Source organism: Eptesicus fuscus, chromosome 18 (genome assembly GCF_027574615.1).
Source record: "Eptesicus fuscus isolate TK198812 chromosome 18, DD_ASM_mEF_20220401, whole genome shotgun sequence".
NCBI classification, from domain to species: Eukaryota; Metazoa; Chordata; class Mammalia; order Chiroptera; family Vespertilionidae; genus Eptesicus; species Eptesicus fuscus.
The window spans coordinates 3,066,117-3,086,544 of record NC_072490.1 but is presented as its reverse complement, the minus strand read 5'-3'; the positions used below and the strand labels follow the sequence as shown (position 1 = coordinate 3,086,544).

The 20,428-nt window shown below is 53.3% G+C and overlaps 1 protein-coding gene across 2 annotated transcripts in view; it reads left to right on the top strand.

Moving 5' to 3' along the window:
• The window catches only part of ARL8B (ADP ribosylation factor like GTPase 8B), a 28,075-nt gene extending 7,938 nt beyond the window's left edge, over nt 1-20,137 (top strand). The window contains exons 1-7 of one of the 2 annotated variants that reach the window (XM_054729705.1): nt 6,012-6,296; nt 12,568-12,648; nt 14,254-14,327; nt 14,828-14,921; nt 17,717-17,784; nt 18,020-18,090; nt 19,321-20,137. In XM_054729705.1, the coding sequence (XP_054585680.1) occupies nt 6,027-6,296; nt 12,568-12,648; nt 14,254-14,327; nt 14,828-14,921; nt 17,717-17,784; nt 18,020-18,090; nt 19,321-19,370 (708 nt within the window). In that variant the 5' untranslated portion in view covers nt 6,012-6,026 and the 3' untranslated portion in view covers nt 19,371-20,137. Of the gene's footprint in view, nt 1-6,011; nt 6,297-12,567; nt 12,649-14,253; nt 14,328-14,827; nt 14,922-17,716; nt 17,785-18,019; nt 18,091-19,320 lie in introns of those variants that run through there. The other variant, XM_054729706.1, reaches the window with a different exon arrangement.
• The last annotated feature ends 291 nt before the right edge of the window (nt 20,138-20,428 follow it).

Here is a 20,428-nt window from a genome sequence, read left to right as displayed (position 1 = left end):
AATCCATTTGAAGTTCATTTTTGTGAGTGGTGTGAAACGTGGGTTTCATTCTTTTACATGTGAACATACATGTGATGAGTATACAATTATCACAGCATTGCTGATTGAAGAGCCTGTGTTCTCGGCTCTGTTGTCAAGTATTAGTGGACCGTATGTGCTTGGGTTTGTTTCTGGGCTCTGGATTCTTCCCATTGGTCTGTTTGCCTATTTTTATGCCAGAATTACTGTTTTGATGACTATAGCTTAGTGCCATGGTCGGCAAACCGTGGCTCGCGAGCCACATGTGGCTCTTTGGCCCTTGAGTGTGGCTCTTCCACAAAATACCACGGCCTGGGCGAGTCTGTTTTGAAGAAGTGGTGTTAGAAGAAGTTTAAGTTTAAAAAATTTGGTTCTCAAAAGAAATTTCAATCATTGTCCTGTTGATATTTGGCTCTGTTGACTAATGAGTTTGCCGACCACTGGCTTAGTGTATAGCTTGAAATCAGGAAATGTGATGTCTTCTGCTTTGTTCTTTTTTTCTCAGAACTTCTTTGACTAGTTGGGTCATTTGTGGGTCCCTATAAATTTTAGAGGAGAGTAAAACTGTTTTGAATGCCTTCATAATTAGTTATGGCACCTCTTGTGGATATATCACAACATATTTGATCATTTGCTCCTTATTGGACATTGGTATCCGGGGTTTGCGGTTGTACATCAATTCGATCTGCATTTCCTGAGGATGGGTTCCAGAGGTGGCATTGCTGGGGTCAAAGGATGTGAGTCTATTTCGTATCAGATGGCCCCTTTACTTCCCAGAAAACACATTCCCGCTAAGGTCTTCCGAACAGATTTCATATATAAGGTTGGACTTCAGTAAAGAACTTTGTCCTTTGATATTTTTAGGGCAAAACATATTTACTAGTAGTTTGTCGGTAAGGTGAAATACAGCAGCAGTATTTTAAAAGTATCTTATTAGCCGAAACTGGTTTGGCTCAGTGGATAGAGCGTCGGTCTGTGGACTGAAAGGTCCCAGGTTCGATTCCGGTCAAGGGCATGTACCTTGGTTGTGGGCACATCCCCGGTGGGGGGTGTGCAGGAGGCAGCAGATCGATATTTCTCTCTCATCGATGTTTCTAGCTCTCTATCCCTCTCCCTTCCTCTCTGTGGAAAAATCAATAAAATATATATTTTTTAAAAAGTATCTTATTAGATAACTAGAGGCCCAGTGCACATGTACCGGTGGGGTCCCTCAGCCTGGCCTGTGCCCCCTCACAATCCAGGACCCCTCGGGGGATGCAGGGATGGGGCAGAACCGGCAGTCAGACATCCCCCGAGGGGTGTGGTAGTGCGCAGAGCAGCAGGTGGCCAGGGAGGAGCCCGAGCCCACGCCCGGGCCGGGTGCCGTGCCGCTCCCGCTCATCCCAGCCTCACCGCGCTGCTTGGTAAGCTCGCTGAGCGGTGCTCCCGCTGTGGGAGCGCACTGACCCCCAGGGGGCAGCTCCTGCATTGAGCGTCTGCCCCCTGGTGGTCAGTACGCGTCATAGCAACAGGTCGGTCAACTGGTTGACTGGTTGCTTGGGCTTTTATATATATATAAATTGCTCTGAGTCTGTGTTTAATGTTTTAAAAAGTAAACTTTGCAATCAAGCCATATAAGTACAACCCATTTCCTTTAGCTATCACAGTCTAATTAGTTTTAACCCTTTGCACTCGCGTGCTTTTTTCTCGATTCCTTTATTCTAATGCTAACCATGTCGAGTCACACTCGACATCCGAGTGCAAAAGGTTAAACTTACTGGTGGATTGCATTAGGAGTTTATCTTCCAGAATTCTGACATATTTCCATGTGATCCTTACCATGTGGGATGCTGGTTTTTTGGCATGGTGCGGGGGGTTAAAAAATATTCTTTATGAAATCAGAGTCTAAGAAGTCTGCCAAGTAGACCATTTTTGAAGCTATAGTATATGAACTTTTTAAGTTGTATGACTTGAGTATCGTTTATAATTACAAAAATCGATGCTTGCCCTAGCAGGTGGGGCTCAGTTGGTTGAGTGTCGTCCCATGTACTGAGAGGTCACAGGTTCGATTCCAAGTCATGGCACATGCCCTGGTTGTGGACTCAATGCCCAGGTTTCGGGCTCCAACCCCAGTAGGTGGCATGCAGGAGGCAGCTGATCGATGTTTCTGTCTCATCGATGTTTCTATCTCTCTTACCTGTCCCCCCCCCCCCCCAAATAAACAAAGGGGAAAAGGGCCAGGGGCTACCTTAAAAAAAAAAAAAAGACACAGTTGAGGGCAAGAAATTGTGTTGGATGAAGGAGAAAACGAAAGGCTGGAGAAGTCGATTGAATCCGCCCCACAAGGCCGCTGCGGAGCACGGGAGCCGCTGCAGGTTTGTCCGGGACTGAGGAAGGCCTGTGTGTTCAGAGGGTGGGTTAGGTGCAGAGACTGGAGAAGGGAGTTGATTGCAAGGTTGTGACAGAGGTCTGTCTGGCTGAGACAGGAGGGTGAAGACTGGCGGAAAGACGAGCGTTATTATGGAAGTAGAGTGGGCACAGTTAGCAGTTGGGTCAGAGGTGCAGGGCAAAGGGGAATTTGTAGTCTAAGGCCTTTTTAAGGACTGGAGTGAGTGACGGGGAATGTGATTTTGCGATCAACAAGTAGCGGGAATGGGGTGGAGCAGGGGTGGGTCTGGAAGAGAAGGGGCTGTGGGGCAGCAATGTACTCTAGTTAATGCTGAGCGGATGCTGCTCGGGGAGGGCATTGACGCTGAGTTTGGATACAGTGTGACCCAGACTGGGAATTCAATGCCATCCGTGCGGATCGCTATCCTCCGGCGGAGTAGGAGCCGTGACGTACGACAAGCCGTTGAGCATCCAGCCCTGGTTTCTCCTGGGAAGCCCGGGTGTGGGTGTTTGCCTCCCTGCTGCTGCTGGTTGTTCGGCGCAGGACGGAGCGGGCTGTTCTCTGCTCCTCGCGGCGCCAGAGCTGACTTGGTTTCCCTGTGGTGCGGGTGCGGTGTCTGCCCAGAGCGCAGGCGCCTCTGCTCTGATTGAAGAGCCTGTTTCTGGTTTGTGGCCTGTCTCTCTGCTAAGAGGGGAGGGTGGGAGCTCTGAGACGGCGAGCCCGAATAAAGGGTGGCCGATCTGGGACTCGGGTGCTGGGAAACGCGCTGGTGTTGGCTTCAGAGTATCACTGTCCTTTCCTGTCAGGTTTCCTCACTGAGCACCTCTCCGTGTGGTGGGACAGACAGAGTGACGCTCAGTCTTCACGTTCCGGGGCTGCTGGGTGTCTGCGCACAGACCCGCTCTCGCCGTCTGCTGGGGGTGGGCAGCGCTCAGAGACCGCGCCGTGTCAGACAGTCAGGAAGCGACTGGCGCCTGCACCGGGTGTTCTTGAGCTGGTGACCCCAAAGGTCGCTCTGACCGCCTGCCGCCCTCCGTCAGAGACGCTTACTGGGTCACCACACAGTCCTGCCGTGATCCACTGCGGACGGGCTGGAGGTCTGGGCAGCCCGCGGGACGGCTGCTGTTCGCTCAGTCTTCGTGGAGGCACGCTTGCTTGTAGTTGCCGGTTTGGGCGTGGCCAGAGAGACTGACTCTGAGTTGGCGTTTTGCTGCATAGGCTGTAGACCAGCGGCCGCCAACCGGTGGTCCGCGAACCACGGGTGGTCGGTCCGTGAGGTCCGAGAGGTTGGCGACCGCCGCTGCAGACTCCGAGCCTCGTATTTATTTGCGACCTCTCAGTTGACCATCGAGTCGGTATGTTGTTGTTGCTGTTGAGCAAGCTAACATTCACTGCCAGCTTCTGCTCAAATGGTGACCTTGCTTCCTACCACCAGCACTCTAAGCGCCTGGAGCGTGCCACTGCAGGAGAAAGTGGCACTGGGGCTTTGGAGTTCAGACCTGGGTTCAAATCCCAGTTAGGCCACTGCTTAGCTGTGTGTGACCTTGTGACCTTGACCTCAAGTTTCCTTTTCTATAAAATGAGGTCAGTAAAGTGAATGGTGTTACGCTGCTATCGTCACTGTTATTATTAACTAGAGGCCTGGTGCATGAAACCCAGGCACTGGGAGGGGGTGGGTCCCTCAGCCTGCCCTGCATCCTCTCGCAGTCCGGACCCCTCGCTCCTTACCGCCCGTCTGCTCGCTGCTCCTTACCGCTTCCCCAGAGGCGGGAGAGGCTCCGGCCACCGCCGCTGCTGCTCTCCAGCCATGAGCCCAGCCTGGCTTCTGGCTGAACGGCACTCCCCATGGGAGCGCACTGACCACCAGGGGGCAGCTCCTGCATTGAGCGTCTGCCCCCTGGTGGTCAGTGCACATCATAGTCAATTTTGGTCAATTTGATGTTAGGGTTTTATTATATAGGATAGGATAGTCTAAGTCAGTGGTCGGCAAACCGCGGCTCTTTGGCCCCTTGAGTGTGGCTCTTCCACAAAATGCCACGGCCTGGGCGAGTCTATTTTGAAGAAGTGGTGTTAGAAGAAGTTTAAGTTTAAAAAATGTGGCTCTCAAAAGAAATTTCAATCGTTGTACTGTTGATATTTGGCTCTGTTGACTAATGAGTTTGCCGACCACTGGTCTAAGTCAGCGACACATATCCTAGCTAATAACAGTGACGTGGTCTTGCTGCAGTGGTCGGGCATAACTGGAAAACATTCTTGTTGCTCCTGCCTCTTCCTGGGCTCCTAATTGCCTGCCAAGCTCCCCGCCAGGTGGTAACAAGTGGGGGTACAGGCAGCTGCTGAATAAATAATGATGTTAGCATCGAGAAGGCTCTGCAGTTTGGAACCTGAGCAGTGTACAATGACTCAGTATTTCAGGATGCCATCATTTCAGAGCTGAGTGTCAGTGTGAAGCAGTGCTGATCACACTGATGGGCCATGGGGTGCTGAGTGTTTCTTCAGAGGGACTTGGCCATGACAGAGAATGTGGTCAGACGGCGGCCTTTTCTAACCACGCCCCTACTGCCAGAGGCGCTGGCAGGCGTGGAGGCAGACGTGTCTACAGCTGTGTGAACAGAGCTCACCGATGGCATGAATTCCCGTCTTAAATGATTTCAGGGAATTAGTCACTTCAATGTTTTAAAAAGTAAAGTTACTAAGCACGCGTGGGGGAGGCACAAAGCAATCCACATGAGGTTGTTAGGGCGGGTGCGGTTGCAGATCTGTGAGGCAGAGAAAGGCTCCAAGCGGCAGCACAGGCTGACAGATGACCCCAGTTCGGGGGATCCTGGTGGCGCCGCTCGCTGCCTCCGGGGCTGACGCCAGCCGTGCGCAGACAGGGTCTTGCTTCCACCGCTGCCGCCGCGGGTTCCTAGACGGGTCTCCACGGTGAGGCGGGAGGACTGCCTGTCTGCTCATGCCGGGGGGTGGGGATGGGGGTGCTGGTAGCTTCCTTCATCCTCCAGGTAGAGAGGAGAGCAGGTACCAGCCGTGCGTGCTGTCACCTGGCGTGACGTGTGACGCGCTGGGATCCTGGGGTGCGTGTGGAGGACCTTCCACTCCTAACCCTTCAGGGTTCTGAGGAGCAGTAGGAGTCGCGGGTTCAGGTCTCAACGACGAGGCGGGTGCTGGTGGCTCCTCAGTGTCGCTGGCATTCTCATTGCAGGCCTGAGCGGCCACCCGTGCACGTGCGGCTCCCGCGAGCAGGACGCGGTTCCCCTGGCAGTGGAAGGAGGCGCCGGGGAATTGTGTGAGATGTTCACCACCTGTTAGGTCTGCCCAGCCCGGAAAACCGCCCCGTCTGACTTCCCGCAAACAAGTGGAGCTGATCGGGGAGCAGAAGGGGTGACACCGAGGCATCCGAGCGAGTCCGCTCCCTGCCCGCGGGCGTCCTGTCCCCGGTTAGGGGTGTGGAACAGAGCGAGCCGGCCCGGCCTCCCTGGTCGTTGTCGTGTAGAGGTGCCAGGCCGTGGCATGTTGGCACCTGCTCTCTGTGCAGACTGCCGTGAGCTGGGTGCTTCCCTGGGGGCCGGGCACGTGGCTCTAAAGTTAAGCTCTCCTGTTGGCTCTTCAGGAGCTCAGCCTCCTGCCTCAGTCCCGGCACATGGTTCCTGTCCTGCATTCTGTGTCCGGGGAACGTTGGAACAGGTTTCCAGGCAGCTTAGCACGGAACCGGGGGTCGGGGTACAGCCAGAGAGCAAAGGCACCCGAGGGAAGCAGCTGTCTGCGGAACCGGCACTGGTCTGGTCTGCAGTTTGAGCCAGAAGAGATGGTTCTGGACCCCAGGAGACGGGTGGCTCCCTGCCGGGACCTGACTCCTCACCTTGCCCACCAGCTTTGGGTGCACAAAACTGACAAGACGACTCCACAAGTGGTAGGTGTTCCTCAGTCAAGGACTGTTGTTCCCAAATCACACCCAGACCGTCAGCTCCCACAGCTCGGCCGTGGACTGGCGTCAGCTCTCTCGCCAGTGATGGGTTCGTACGTCTGGCGCTGTCCCGTGTCATTGGGCTGTTTCAGAACAGTGGCAGCCTTTGACATGGGAAACGCTCTCTTGGTACCAGGGTCATACTGGACTCAAAACGGTTGGGAAATGGACCTGTTTCTTCTGTTTTGGGGAAGGAATTGCGTAGAATTGGTGTTATTTCTATTTAAAACGTTTGGCAGAATTCATCTGTAAAACCGTCTAGGCCTAGAGATTTCCTTTTTTAAAAGATTTAAAATTACTAATTCCTTTCTTTTCCCCCAGTCTTTTTATTAAGTTGTGGTTTAACATCACGTTCAGTTTCAGGCGCACAACATAATGGCTTCATATTTGTATGGACGGCAGAATGGTCACGTGGGGAGGCTAGTTCACGTTCATCACCTCACATAGCTGCAGATGTTTTTCCTTGTGATGAGAGCTTTTAAAATCAACTCTCTTGGCAACTGTCAGCTATGCAGTACGGGACTTATAACTGGAAGTTTGTACCTTTGACCGCCCCCCCGCCTTTGCCCTTCACCCCTCGCCTCTGGCAGCCACCGATCTGTTCTTTGTATCTGTGAGTTCAGTGTGTTTTGTGTGTGTGTTTTTAAATAGATTCCCTGTGTAAGTGAATGTCCCTGTTGGCCATCTGTAGTCTTCTTTGGGAAAATGTTTCTTTTGACCCTCTGACTATTTGCTAATACTTTTGTTTGTTTGTTTTGCTATGGAGCTATCGGGTTGCATGAGTTCTCTATAGATTTTGGATACTGGCCCCATATCAGGTAGATGGTAGGCAAGTGTTTCTGCCATTTAGCAGGTTGCCTTCCCATTTTATTGACTGATTTTGCTGTGTGGAAGCCTTTGAGTGGTTTAACATAGTCCTACGTGTTCGTCTTTGCTTTTGTTGCCATTGCTTTTGGAATCAGATCCAGAAACATCTCTAAGACCAGTGTCAGGGGACTTACTGCCTGTTCCCCTGGCGTGTTGTGGGTTCAGGTCTTACCGTCCGTCTGACCGTTCTGAGCTCACTGCTGGGTGTGGTGTAAGACCGTCGTCTCACTTCATTCTTGGACTGGGGGGTGTTCTCAGCACCATGTATTGAAAAGACTGTCCTTTCCCCCATTTTACCTTCTTGGTTCTTTGTCCTAAATTAATTGACCGTATGGGGTATGGCAAAAGTAGGTTTACAGTTGTGAGTACTTGAAACAGAGTTTACTTTCATATTACTTATTAATTATTGTATTTTCTATACAAAAACTAACCCTACTTTTGCCCCACCCTGTATATGTGTGGGTTTACTTCTGGGCTCTTTATTCTGTTCCAAATATTGCTTTGACTATTCAGGGTTTCATTTCTTTAATAGATTTCTGAATAGTCTATTCAAGTTTTTCTCCCTGGGTGAGTTTTGGTAAATTGTGGCTTTCGAGGATTTCGTTAGAGTTGTTGAAATTATGTGCATAGCGTTTATAGTATTTCCTTATCTCTTTAATATTGGTAGAGTTTAGAGATATCCCTTTTTTCATTACTAATATTGGTATTTTTATCTCCTGTTTTCTTTTGTTAGTTTATCCCTCTTTTTAGAGAATCAGCTTTTGGTTCTATGATTTTCTTCTATGAATTTCCTGTTTTCAGTATTGTTAATATTTACGGCTCTTAAGATATTCTTTTAGCATTTTTTTATTGCATTTAGAGGGGGAGAGAGAGAAATGTTGATGTGAGAAACATCCATCACATGCCTCCTGCACGTCCCCTACTGGGGATCGACATGTGCCCTGACCTGGAATCAAACTGGTGACCTTTTGGTGCCTGGGACAGCTTTCAACCAACTGAGCCACACCGGCCAGGGCTGCTCTTTACGTTGTACAGTATAATGAATTGACATTCATCTATTATGAATTGATTATCACAGTAGTTACTTTAACATCCATTATCTAATATAAATTCCAAAAAAAAAGAGAGAAACAGAAAAGGAAAAAAAGGTTTTTTCCTTGTGATGAGAACTCTTAGGATTTTACTCTTAACACCTTTCAAATGTACCAATCGGCAGTGTGAACTACAGCTATAGTGACATGTGCTCTCTCTCCTTTCTGTGTTCTAACACACACTTGAGTCTGCGTTTCTGAGCACCTCTTTAGCTGCACCCCACAGATTTTGATGTTTTTTATTGAGTTTAAAATATTTTCTAATTTTCCTAGTCATTCCTTTTTGACCCATAGATTAATTATATATAATCCAATGTTTTATTTCCAGGTACCTTTGTATTATTTCTAGCGTAAATCCATTAGCGTCAGAGAACACATTCTGTGTGACTTGAACTCTTTTAAGTTTGTTAGATTTTCTTTTATGGCCAGAATGTAGTTTATCTTGAGTGACTGTTCCACATTCACTTGAAAAGAGTGTGTATTGTGCTCTCTTTGAGTGCGGTATTCTGTACATGTCAGTTAGGTCCCGTGTTTCTTAAAGGGCCATGGCGGTGGGCCCTTGGCCTTCGTGGGAAATACAGCCAGACATTGAGCGGCTTCCCCAGTTAGCAAATCGTGTATTTGCTAGGGCTCTCCAGCGCCGACTGGGGAGAGGGGTCACTTCACCCTGTCTGGCCTCATCAGAATTTCTGAAGGTCGAGTGACCTGCCTGTGGGGGTGGCCCCGAGCGGCTGGCAGGGGACGCGCTCTAGGAAGTAGTCCCAGACAGCAGCTGCGCTTCCCTTCGGCGTGTCTGGATCTGGGGTTAGTGGGGCTCCTGGCAGCACTGGGGGCGGCTGGGAAGGGATCCCTTCAGGAACGGGGTTCGCAGGAGGGAGAGTGTTAGGCCCTCGTTGGAATTGTGGGTTTGAGACCATTTTAGTCCTCAGGAGTGGTCTTTGGAGAGGAGGTTGCTGCAGAGCGGCTCTCTTGGTGTCGCAGGCAGTGAGGGTCATTGAGCCGCGACAAATGAGTTGAAGTAGAATGACAGCAGGCTCTTAATTAGTAGGTAGAGACTCCCTGTGCCCTTTGCTTTATAAAACGTCCTAACCTAGCGGATTTTCATCTGTTATATTCCGTGTTCATAGCCTGATGTCACAGAAAACTGGAGCCTTGCACTCCGTGTTCATGTCACCCAGAAGGAACTGGGTTCAAGTCCATGTTGCTGCTGCTTGGGTGTTGTATATCCTGACGGTGTGAATAAAGCCTACAGCAGTCAGCTTGAGAGTAAAACTTGGCACCCCCAGTCCTGCCAAGATAAGCCTGGTTGCCTGCCAGATGACTGTAAACTTCACAGCAACAAAAAGACAAAACCAAAAACCCTAGCAATGGTACAGTCAGCCTGGAGACTGCTTCCGCCCTGGACCCTGAGGGGTCAGGAGGGTCCTTCCCGGATGGAGGTTGATCAAGAGCCGCCGAGGGCATGGGCGGTGCCTGCAGGCCTGGTAGGCCCCGTGCAGCTCAGCCGTGAGGAGTTAACGTTGCGTCTGGGGCTGGAGTGGGTCTCCTGGGGGTGAAAGGATGCCGTGTCTGCTGAAGGCCAGCTGCCTGGGAGCAGAAACTGCTCTCCGCAGGAGCTTTGAGACTCAAAGAAGGAGGCGAAGCCGAGGAAGGGAGTGGCGAGCGCGGGCGATGGAGATGGATCGGGCCCTGCGCAGCAGCAGCTGTGCGGGATGGGGCGGGAGGAGGGGCAGCCCTGACATTGAACGTTGCCGTGCCACTTGGTTCTGTGCGGTGAGTACTGACCCCTCAGTACTTCCTCCCAAACCAGCAAACCCGGCGAATTAGAGAGACTTATTTAACTCTGATTAATAATCGGTAACTGCCCAAATGAGTCTTGACGTTGGCTTTTAAACTGGTGTCGGTGGGAAGGGATTTTGTCTGTAGTTGCAAGTAAGTCCGGGTTTGCACATAAAGCTGGAGAACAAGTCCCTTTCTTTGGGGAATTACTTCAGGAGCGAGTGTTCAGAGTGTTCTGAATTAGGAGAAAACGGGCATCATGTGATCCTTGAAACGCTCCTGCAGCTGATGCCGACCAGAGGGGTCCGCTGGCTTGTGCACATCAGAGCCCAGCGAGGAGGGCGGGAGTTCCCGCAGAGAGAGGGAGGAGTTCCTGCACAGAGAGGGGGGAGTTCCCTCCCGCAGAGAGAGGGAGGAGTTCCCGCACAGAGAGGGGGGAGTTCCCTCCCGCAGAGACAGGGAGGAGTTCCTGCACAGAGAGGGGGGAGTTCCCTCCCGCAGAGACAGGGAGGAGTTCCTGCACAGAGAGGGGGGAGATCCCGCAGAGAGAGGGAGGAGTTCCCACAGAGAGAGGGAGGAGTTCCCGCAGAGAGAGGGAGGAGTTCCCGCAGAGACAGGGAAGAGTTCCGCAGAGACAGGGAGGAGTTCCCGCACAGAGAGGGAGGAGTTCCCACAGAGAGAGGGAGGAGTTCCCGCAGAGAGAGGGAGGAGTTCCCGCAGAGACAGGGAAGAGTTCCGCAGAGACAGGGAGGAGTTCCTGCACAGAGAGGGGGGAGATCCCGCAGAGAGAGGGAGGAGTTCCCGCACAGAGAGGGAGGAGTTCCCGCACAGAGAGGGAGGAGTTCTGCAGAGAGGGAGGAGTTCCCGCACAGAGAGGGAGGAGTTCCCGCACAGAGAGGGAGGAGTTCTGCAGAGAGGGAGGAGTTCCCGCACAGAGAGAGGGAGGAGTTCCCGCACAGAGAGGGAGGAGTTCCCGCAGAGAGAGGGAGGAGATCCCGCAGAGAGAGGGAGGAGTTCCCGCAGAGAGAGGGAGGAGTTCCCGCACAGAGAGGGAGGAGTTCCCGCAGAGAGAGGGAGGAGATCCCGCAGAGAGAGGGAGGAGTTCCCGCACAGAGAGGGAGGAGTTCTGCAGAGAGGGAGGAGTTCCCGCACAGAGAGAGGGAGGAGTTCCCGCACAGAGAGGGAGGAGATCCCGCAGAGAGAGGGAGGAGATCCCGCAGAGAGAGGGAGGAGTTCCCGCAGAGAGAGGGAGGAGTTCCCGCAGAGAGAGGGAGGAGTTCCCGCAGAGAGAGGGAGGAGTTCCCGCACAGAGAGGGAGGAGTTCCCGCAGAGAGAGGGAGGAGTTCTGCAGAGAGGGAGGAGTTCCCGCAGAGAGAGGGAGGAGTTCCCGCAGAGACAGGGAGGAGTTCCCGCACAGAGAGGGAGGAGTTCCCGCAGAGAGAGGGAGGAGTTCCCGCACAGAGAGGGAGGAGTTCTGCAGAGAGGGAGGAGTTCCCACACAGAGAGGGAGGAGTTCCCTCCCGCACAGAAAGGGAGGAGGGCCGTCACTGGAGGGAGTGCCCACACCCGGTCACAGGTGAGCGGAGCTTCCGGGGGTGTTGAGGATAAAAACCCTGGTCGGCGCTGGTCACTGGTCATTGCGTCTGGTCCTGGTGTCGGCCATGGTGCCCTTCATCTGGTTTCGCTGCTTTTCGGTAGAGCGTTCCTCTTTTGGGGTTTGTCTGGCGTTTTCTCCGGACGAGGGTCCGTTCCTGCGTTCTCCGCTGGCACACTGCATCAGGCACATGTGGTGTCACTCTGAGGCAGGGCTGTCCCTCTGAGCCTCGGCGATGTGATACGGATTGCCCGGGTTCAACTTGTCACTGTGACTCCAGCGCGCCCCCCCCCCCGCCCCCCCAGCACTGGCGGTTTGTGGGGATAGATCCCGTGAAGGCATGGGATACCCTGCTGCCCAGCAGCGCTCCCCGAGACCTGGCATCCGCTTGCCTTCAGTTGTAAGCGCTTCACAGCGAAAAAATAAAAATTAAAAAAGTTGTTACTCTTCTTACTAATGTCTCTGGAATATAAGAGCAATATTATTACCGGAAATTCCACATATTAGAGACTGTAAGGCACCATCATGCTACCAACTAGGAAAAGGAGTACTGGTAGCCCGGCTGGCGTGGCTCAGGGGTTGCGCATCGACCTATGAACCAGGAGGTCACGGTTCCATTCCCGGTCAGGGCACAGGCCCAGATTGCGGGCTCCATCCCAGTGGGAGGCGTGCAGGAGGCAGCCGGTCCATGATGCTCTCTCATCAGTGATGTTTCTCTCTCCCTCTCCCTCCTCTCTGCAGTCGGTCACAATATATTTATAAATAAATAAAGAGAGAAAGAATGAGGGCCGTGAGGCCGTGGTCCCCCGGAAGCGAGCTCCTCCCGGGGGCGCAGAGCCGGGCTGCGAGGCGGATGGCCGTTCTAACCACGTCTTCTCTTCCTCAGTCAGGGCAGTTCAGCGAGGACATGATCCCCACCGTGGGCTTCAACATGAGGAAGGTGACCAAAGGCAACGTCACCATCAAGGTACGTCACCCGCCCCTCCGTCCGGGTCACCAGCAGGTGCAGCGGGGGCTCCTGTTGGCTGGCTCTTTGCGGGAGTGTTAGCAGTTCCGAGCTGACAGCGGCCTGTGCCCTGGGCGTGGGAGTGTCCTCGCTCTCGTCCTCAGAGCTGCAGGAGCCCGCAGAGCGCTGGGCGCTGGCAGAGCCACTGTCGGTGGGTGGTCCTGGGATGAACCCTCTTCAGAGCGTGTGGAACATGGGGCCGGTTCTTTCCTGACAGTTGTGTGTAGAAAATGAGTAATTTAATATATTTGGGGCAGCAAATACGGTAACCAGTTTTCCCTGTCTTTACTTCTAAGCCTTAAAATTGAAACTATAACAAGGGGAAGGTTGACTAATTTAACATAATTTTGTTTTTAGTAGAAGCTTGAATCCTGACTGTGGGCTGTCTGGGAGCGGCCCTGTTTCAGTGTGGGTGTTGGTTTGGTAGGCTCAGTGGCTCATGGGAGTTTGCTCCTAGGGCCTGGCCCTTGTGGCCATTTCCCCAGTCCGTGGGCCCCCAGCAGCTGGTCACTCCGCTCCTATGGAGCTCATCCGATGCAGCTCCTCGCTGCTCATGCAGATGCTCCCATGCGTGTTGCCAGGGCCTGCCGCTCAGCGGGAACCTTTTGAGGGTAAATACCATGACTTGGGCCCCTGTGTCGCCCATCGTCTGGAATAGGAGGCCTAATAACGGCATTATTGGGGGTAGGGCTTTCTTATGGTGAAATTAACGTATGTAAGAAAAACTAGGTAGGAAATGTTGCCTGTGTTGTTTACAGAATTATTAAAAACGATTAGGCATTAATGTATATATCCAGTCAGACAGTTAAACGTTAATAGATTCTGAATGAACCGTTTTCTGTCTTGGCATTCAAATCTGGATGGTGCGTGATCCTGGAGATTCTAAGTGTTATGTCAAAGGTATACACAGTAGTCCCTTATCTGCTGTTTCAGCTACCCACGGCCAACCACTGTCTGACAGTATTAATGGGAAATTCCAGAAATAAACAATTCAGAAGCTTCAATTTGTGCCACCCCACTCTGTCCCACGCGGGCACGAATCGTTCCTTTGTCTGGCATATCCACACTGTATATGCTACCTGCCCTTTAGGCACTGATCATTGTCACAGTTGTTCTGTTTTATTATCACTTATTGTTGTTCATCTGACTGTGCCTAAAGTATAAGTTGCACTCATCATAGGCACGTACATAGAGGAAAAACGAGTAAAGAGTTCGATACTGTCCGTGGTTTCAGGCATCCACTGGGGGTCTCGGAACATACTCCCTGCAGAATGGGAGGACTGCTGTATTTTCAATATTGGAACTTCATTGGTAAACAGGCAAAACACGCATTGCAAAAAAACTAAATCTTTGCTCAGCAGAACTTGTTAGGTTTCGTGTGACATTTTAAATGTGAGCTTCGAGTTTAGAAGGGGCCCCAGAAACTTCCGATTCAGAGCTGGCTTGAGCTCAGGTTTCTCAGAGGGATGTGGCTCGTTGTGGAAAGAGCCCGTCCGCCTGGTCTTCCTCCTCCCGCGCACGCGTGATCTGAAATGTCCGTGTTGAGAGTGTCTGTCTTGCTTGCAGATCTGGGACATAGGCGGGCAGCCTCGGTTCCGGAGCATGTGGGAGCGGTACTGCAGAGGGGTCAATGCCATCGTGTAAGCCCTTCTAAAAGCCAATTTAGGGGGCGGGAGCAGGGTGAGGGGTCAATGGGGGGAAGGGGGGACAAGTCAATTTAGGTTTCAAGGAAAAGTGATGTTTTTAATCCTTCCAAAGCCTCTGTTTTCATTTTCAGTAGTAATAGTCGTTCTTAGAAGTCTCGTAGTGTAACTCATTAACTTGAGACTTTAAAATACCTGATCATAGAATGAGAGTCTTATTTATGTTTTTGTTTATGCTTCTCTATGCTAAGGAATATAGTTCTGTTACTATCATGTATTAATTCCTAAGACGGTCTATTTAAAAGTATTTTGGGGTGCTGAGCTTTTTATCTAGGGTTTTATTTTTTCCCCATATCCTTTCCCATCTCTCCCCACCCCCTCCCTCTAGAGCTTTATTTGATGAGCAGCTTCAGTGGTGTAAATGTTAACAGTGAACATCTGTAATATTAATTGTGACCATCACAGAATGTGGCACATTGAAATCATGTGTGTTTCAGTTACATGATAGATGCTGCAGATCGCGAGAAGATAGAAGCCTCCCGCAACGAACTCCATAACCTTCTAGATAAGCCACAGCTGCAGGGAATTCCAGTGAGTATGCGGTGCTCGCTCTCACCCCTCGCCATTCACACGCTAATGTTCATGCTGGCTGACGTCAGCGCCGGGCCGTCTGTTTTCAAGTGCCTGCCATGTCCCGGGCGCTGCGCCGTTTCTCCTCTCCCTCCTGGTCGTTTATTAAAGCCCCGGGAGCCGGAGCCGCCCAGCCCTGGAATGGTCAGGCTGTTGTCTAAGTCCTGACTTCAGCGTAAGAACGGAGTGAGGTGGAGGAGGGAGCGTAGGCGCAGCATGGGGAGCGGTGGCGGCTGTCCCGGCAGGTGACTGTGCAGAGAGGGCGGTGGCGTGGGAACAGCCCCCAACGCCAGGGACTAGAGGCAGGCGTGGGAGCATCCCTGCGTCCTGGCCGCGGCGTCAGGTGGAGGTGGTGCCCTCGGGTCAACGAGGGGATGTTGGCAGAGGACCAGCTGCAGCCTCATGCGAGTCCGTGGGTGTCAGACACGAGATGTAGCCCCCACGTTACCCTCACAACACTGCGCGCGGCGGGACCCTCCTTAAACGCGGCGGTTAGCACTCGGGCACCTGGCCGCGGGCATGTCGCACGCCAGGTTTTACGTCCGTGTCTGTCAGACTTCGAAGCTGCTCTTTTCCTTCCGCAGTAAAAGCCAGGTGTACACGCCCGAGGAAAGCCAGGTGTACACGCCCGAATAAAGCCAGGTGTACACGCCCGAATAAAGCCAGGTGTACACGCCCGAATAAAGCCGGGTGTACACGCCCGAGGAAAGCCAGGTGTACACGCCCGAATAAAGCCGGGTGTACACGCCCGAGGAAAGCCAGGTGTACACGCCCGAGGAAAGCCGGGTGTACACGCCCGAATAAAGCCAGGTGTACACGCCCGAATAAAGCCGGGTGTACACGCCCGAATAAAGCCGGGTGTACACGCCCGAGGAAAGCCAGGTGTACACGCCCGAGGAAAGCCGGGTGTACACGCCCGAATAAAGCCAGGTGTACACGCCCGAATAAAGCCGGGTGTACACGCCCGAATAAAGCCAGGTGTACGCGCCCGAATAAAGCCGGGTGTACGCGCCCGAGGAAAGCCGGGTATACGCGCCCGAATAAAGCCGGGTGTACACGCCCGAGGAAAGCCGGGTGTACACGCCCGAATAAAGCCGGGTGTACGCGCCCGAGGAAAGCCGGGTGTACGTGCCCGAGGAAAGCCGGGTGTACACGCCCGAGGAAAGCCGGGTGTACGCGCCCGAGGAAAGCCGGGTGTACGTGCCCGAGGAAAGCCGGGTGTACACGCCCGAGGAAAGCCGGGTATACGCGCCTGAGGAAAGCCGTCTTCCCTCGGCCCGGCGGGCTCCCACTCACCCGGAGCAGGCCACCCTTCCCGCAGCCAGGCCGCCCCGCCCTGCTTTCCGCCTCTGGCTCTGTGATCAGGGTCTGGGCTGCCCTTGGCCTTGGGTCCCTGCTCTAGCTGAGAGGAATGCTGGGAAGGAAGCCTACAGAAGCAGCAGCTTTATTGGGGGGGGAGGTTCAAAAGGTGGGAGAGCTCCTAAATGTAGGAAGGGGGCGAAGACCCAGCCAACCCCCTCACCGACAGCTGATCACAGAGCCCGGACGCAGCTTTAGAAACTCGGGCAGGTCCAGCGTGGGAACCCGGAGGGCTCGGTGGGCGTGAGGAGGGCTGAGAGCCGGGGAGGGAAGGCGGCTGGCCAAGCGCACTGGGGTTTGGCTGGGCTCCCCGGCCCCGCGGTGTCACACCCCTTGGGAGCTCCCAGGGCCCACTCTGCCTCGGCCTTTGGGTGAATAAGAATAGACCTCCGGGGGACGCGGGTAGAGTCCACGGGGTGGCTGTGAGTGAGAGGAGTGGGCGTGGCAAGGTGGACATGGAGCGCCCTCGTTAGCACGTGCCAGAGCTTCAGCTCTTGGGAAACACTGACTCAGAGTGTGGACGGCCCCGAGTGTGTCTGTGTGCCCGTGCCCTTTGCTTCGGTGAGGCGGGAAGGGTAGGCCTGGGACGGGGGAGGGAGGGGGGGGGAAGAGAGGGAGGGAGGGGGAGGTGGAAAGCCTGTGTCTGCTTTCCCTCTTTTCAGAGCACACCTGGCAGCCAGGGGCTTTATTCCCGGAGCGGCCTCAGCGGCCTCACCCCGCCCCCAGACTGACCGTTGTCTCAGCGTATCTACACGAGCTATTCTATAGGCTGGGTCCTGAATTTTAAAAGCTTACGTACACGTTCACATAATTAATAGCTTACAGATAAAAAATGGTTAGAAATTGTTTCTCCGCCCCTGGTTGTTAAGATCACATTTTGGCAAAGACTTGTTAAGAAATAGCAGAATGTTGCCGAAACCGGTTTGGCTCAGTGGATAGAGCGTCGGCCTGCGGACTGAAGGGTCCCAGGTTTGATTCCGGTCAAGGGCATGTACCTTGGTTGCGGGCACATCCCCGATGGGGGGTGTGCAGGAGGCAGCTGGTCGATGTTTCTTATCGACATTTCTAGCTCTCTATCCCTCTCTCTTCCTCTCTGTAAAAAATCAAAATATATTTAAAAAAAAAAAAAGAAATAGCAGAATGCACACGTACACTCAGTTTAAGTAGAAGTTGGCAGCCACATGCTGGATAAAGGCATCTCCGTGGTGGGAGTAAGAATAATGCTGATGTGAGTGATGAAACGAGTGAGCGAGGCCCGCAGTTACACAGGTGCTTTACGATTACGGTGGGAGCGGGGGGGGGGGCGGGGGTCCCATCTCATTCAGCACCAACGAGTCTGACGGCTTCTGTGGCGTTTCCTCGTGTTACGTTCACTCTCAATGTCTTGTCTTTTACAGGTGCTCGTCCTTGGGAACAAGAGAGATCTTCCCAACGCCTTGGACGAGAAACAGCTCATCGAGAAGATGTATGTCTTGCGCGTGAGGGGGGCGGTGGGGTGATGGTTCTGAGCTGTCCCGTGCCGTTCGCCCGGCTCCACTCAGCGGCGGGCTAGCCGTGGCCAGGGAGACCTGGCTACAGAGGAGTGAGCCCTGGCATTTCAGTAGTGATCCTTCCGCTCAGTGATAAACAAGGAGAACTGAGCAGTGATGGGGCTGAGGCTGCTCTGAGGGCAGGCTTACTCTTCATTCTGCTTCTTCCAGGAACCTGTCGGCTATTCAGGACAGAGAGATTTGCTGCTATTCAATTTCTTGCAAAGAAAAGGATAATATAGGTAAGAAGCGGCGGGTGTTCTGGAAGGAAGGGCTACCCCGGAAGGGGCATCTAATGGCATTTCTGTTCATTGTCCCCTTCTGTGTCAGTGGCTCCTGTACAGAGCCCTGCGGCTGCGGCTGCGGCTGCGGCTGTGGCTCAGGAAGGGAGTGGGCGCCGGCGCCGTGGCGGCCGGTGTCCCGAGTCCGGCTGCGCTGTGAAGGCAGCGGCTGCAGCCGCACTGGGGTTAAGCAATGGGGTCCACTTGGGGTAACTTGCGCAGACCTCGCACCCAGCTGTGCTCTAGAACACAATGGCATTCTGGAATAAGACTTCACGAAGGGCCCTAAACATTGTTTTCATCGATGGGACCAGCATATGACTGCCTGTGTTACCCCTGTTGGCGGGTGACCCCAGATACCCTGTCCCTACTTCGAGTCTGTCCTGATGGCCTAGGCCCGCCACAGCCAGCACCACACCCTGGGCGGCTGGAAACAGTTTGTTCTTTCAAGGTCAGGAGGCCGGATGCCCGAAGTCCAGCAGGGGGCGTGCGGGAGGCAGCCCGTCAGGGCTCCCAGGCTTCTCCTTTGGCTCCTCCATCCCCTCAGCCGGCCTTGCTGCCGGCCTCGAGCTCTCCTGTCCCCGTGGACAGCTCTGTGCTGGCAGCCCTCACGGCGTCCTCCGGCTGCTCGTGTTGATCTTACTAAATACGCTGTTGCTTTCCCTGCTTACAATGCTCCCACACCTTGCTGTAGACTTGGGAGTAAATTCCACATTTCTTGGTGCCTAGAATGGCACTCAAGGCTGTCTGGCTCCCTTTAGCCCTGTGGTTCTCAGCCGAGGCCGGTGTTGCTCCCCGGGGGACATGTGGCAGTGCTGGGCGACATTATTGGTTGTCACAACCGAGGGGGCAGGCGTAATGCATTTAGTGGTAAAGGTCATGGATGTTGCAAAATACTCTACCGTGCCCAGCAGAATCATCTCCTTCCTTCCTCCCGGCAAAGCATTAACCAGCCCAATGCCAAAGGGGGAGGGGGAGAACCTAGCTTTATCAGTGAGGGCCCCCACCCCGCCCTCTGCCTCTGCCTCTGCCTCAGCCGCTTCCTATCACTTACAGCCGCTCAGAGAGCCACACGTTTCTGGTGGCAGGCGGCCCAGTGTGTGCTGGGAGTTGGCTGCGTTTTAGATACTCTCTCTGGTGTTTAGTTTCTTCACTCCAGTGTCTTAACGCCTTTGTCCCCTCCCTCTTTAGATATCACACTTCAGTGGCTTATTCAACATTCAAAGTCTAGAAGAAGCTGAGAAGCGGCCCCAGTCTTCCGGTCCTCCTGGCTCTGACCCTAGAATTGCTGTCCGTCCCTCTGAAGTTCTTCCCGGAATCCGGTCCTTCCTGAACCCAAGAAACTGCCTGTCAGAGTTCATTTCTCATGTGCACTGCGGAGCTGTGTCCCAACCTCCCCGAGCGTCAGCCAGAGGTCACGTGCCGTCGGCACAGAAAGCTTCCTGCACACACACCGTGTGTGGGGCTTTTTAAAAACATACTTTTGACCATCTTAAATCAAGAAAATTGCATATTTCTGTTCTGGTCTTTCTGGGCCAGATTTTATATTGGTTTTCGGTAAACGTCTATTATATTATAGTCTAGTAGCTTAACCTGATACTGACTTGATACAGCATGAAGTTTCTAGTGCCACACACAGTACTTAGAAAACCTGTAGCCTGACCCATGTGGGGGTAAACATAACGTCTACACGTCCCACGATGCATGTGAAATGTGTGACTGCACCTCGGAATTGAAACGGCCTGGGGGGCTGAGCGAGGCACCGGCCCACGCCCCGGCTTCTGTTCGCGGTGAGACCTTCCGTGTGGGCTTCCACTCTGCCTCGGGCCTCCTCGCAGGGCGGGCCTGGGGCGGGGCTGTTTGTATCTGTCCGGATCATTACTTCCCTGTTTTCCTTTTTTGCTGGTTCAACACACTTTTTTAAGGGGTTGGGAACTGAAGATTTTCTCAAAAGCTTTCATGAATTTAGAGCATTCCGGCCAATATAATAAAACGTGTGGAGATCTCAGACTTGGTTCTTCTGTCTCAGTCATGTGTCAGTGCAGCGGCCTGACTGTCCGCCACGGAGTCCGCGTTCAGCACAGACGCTCACGCGAGGAGGTGCTAGTTCTCGTCCTGATGGGAGGCTCGGCACCATCACCGCTGCCTTTAGGCATCTCGGTTGTGGTGACGGCCCCAGGCCTGCCTGCTTTCTCTAACCTCTGAGTGACCCATCTCACCAGCACTGAGGGCCTGAGGCTGTTCCCCGCTTCTGAGAGACAGATGGAGGCGCAGAAACGTAAAACGAACCCGTTTTGTA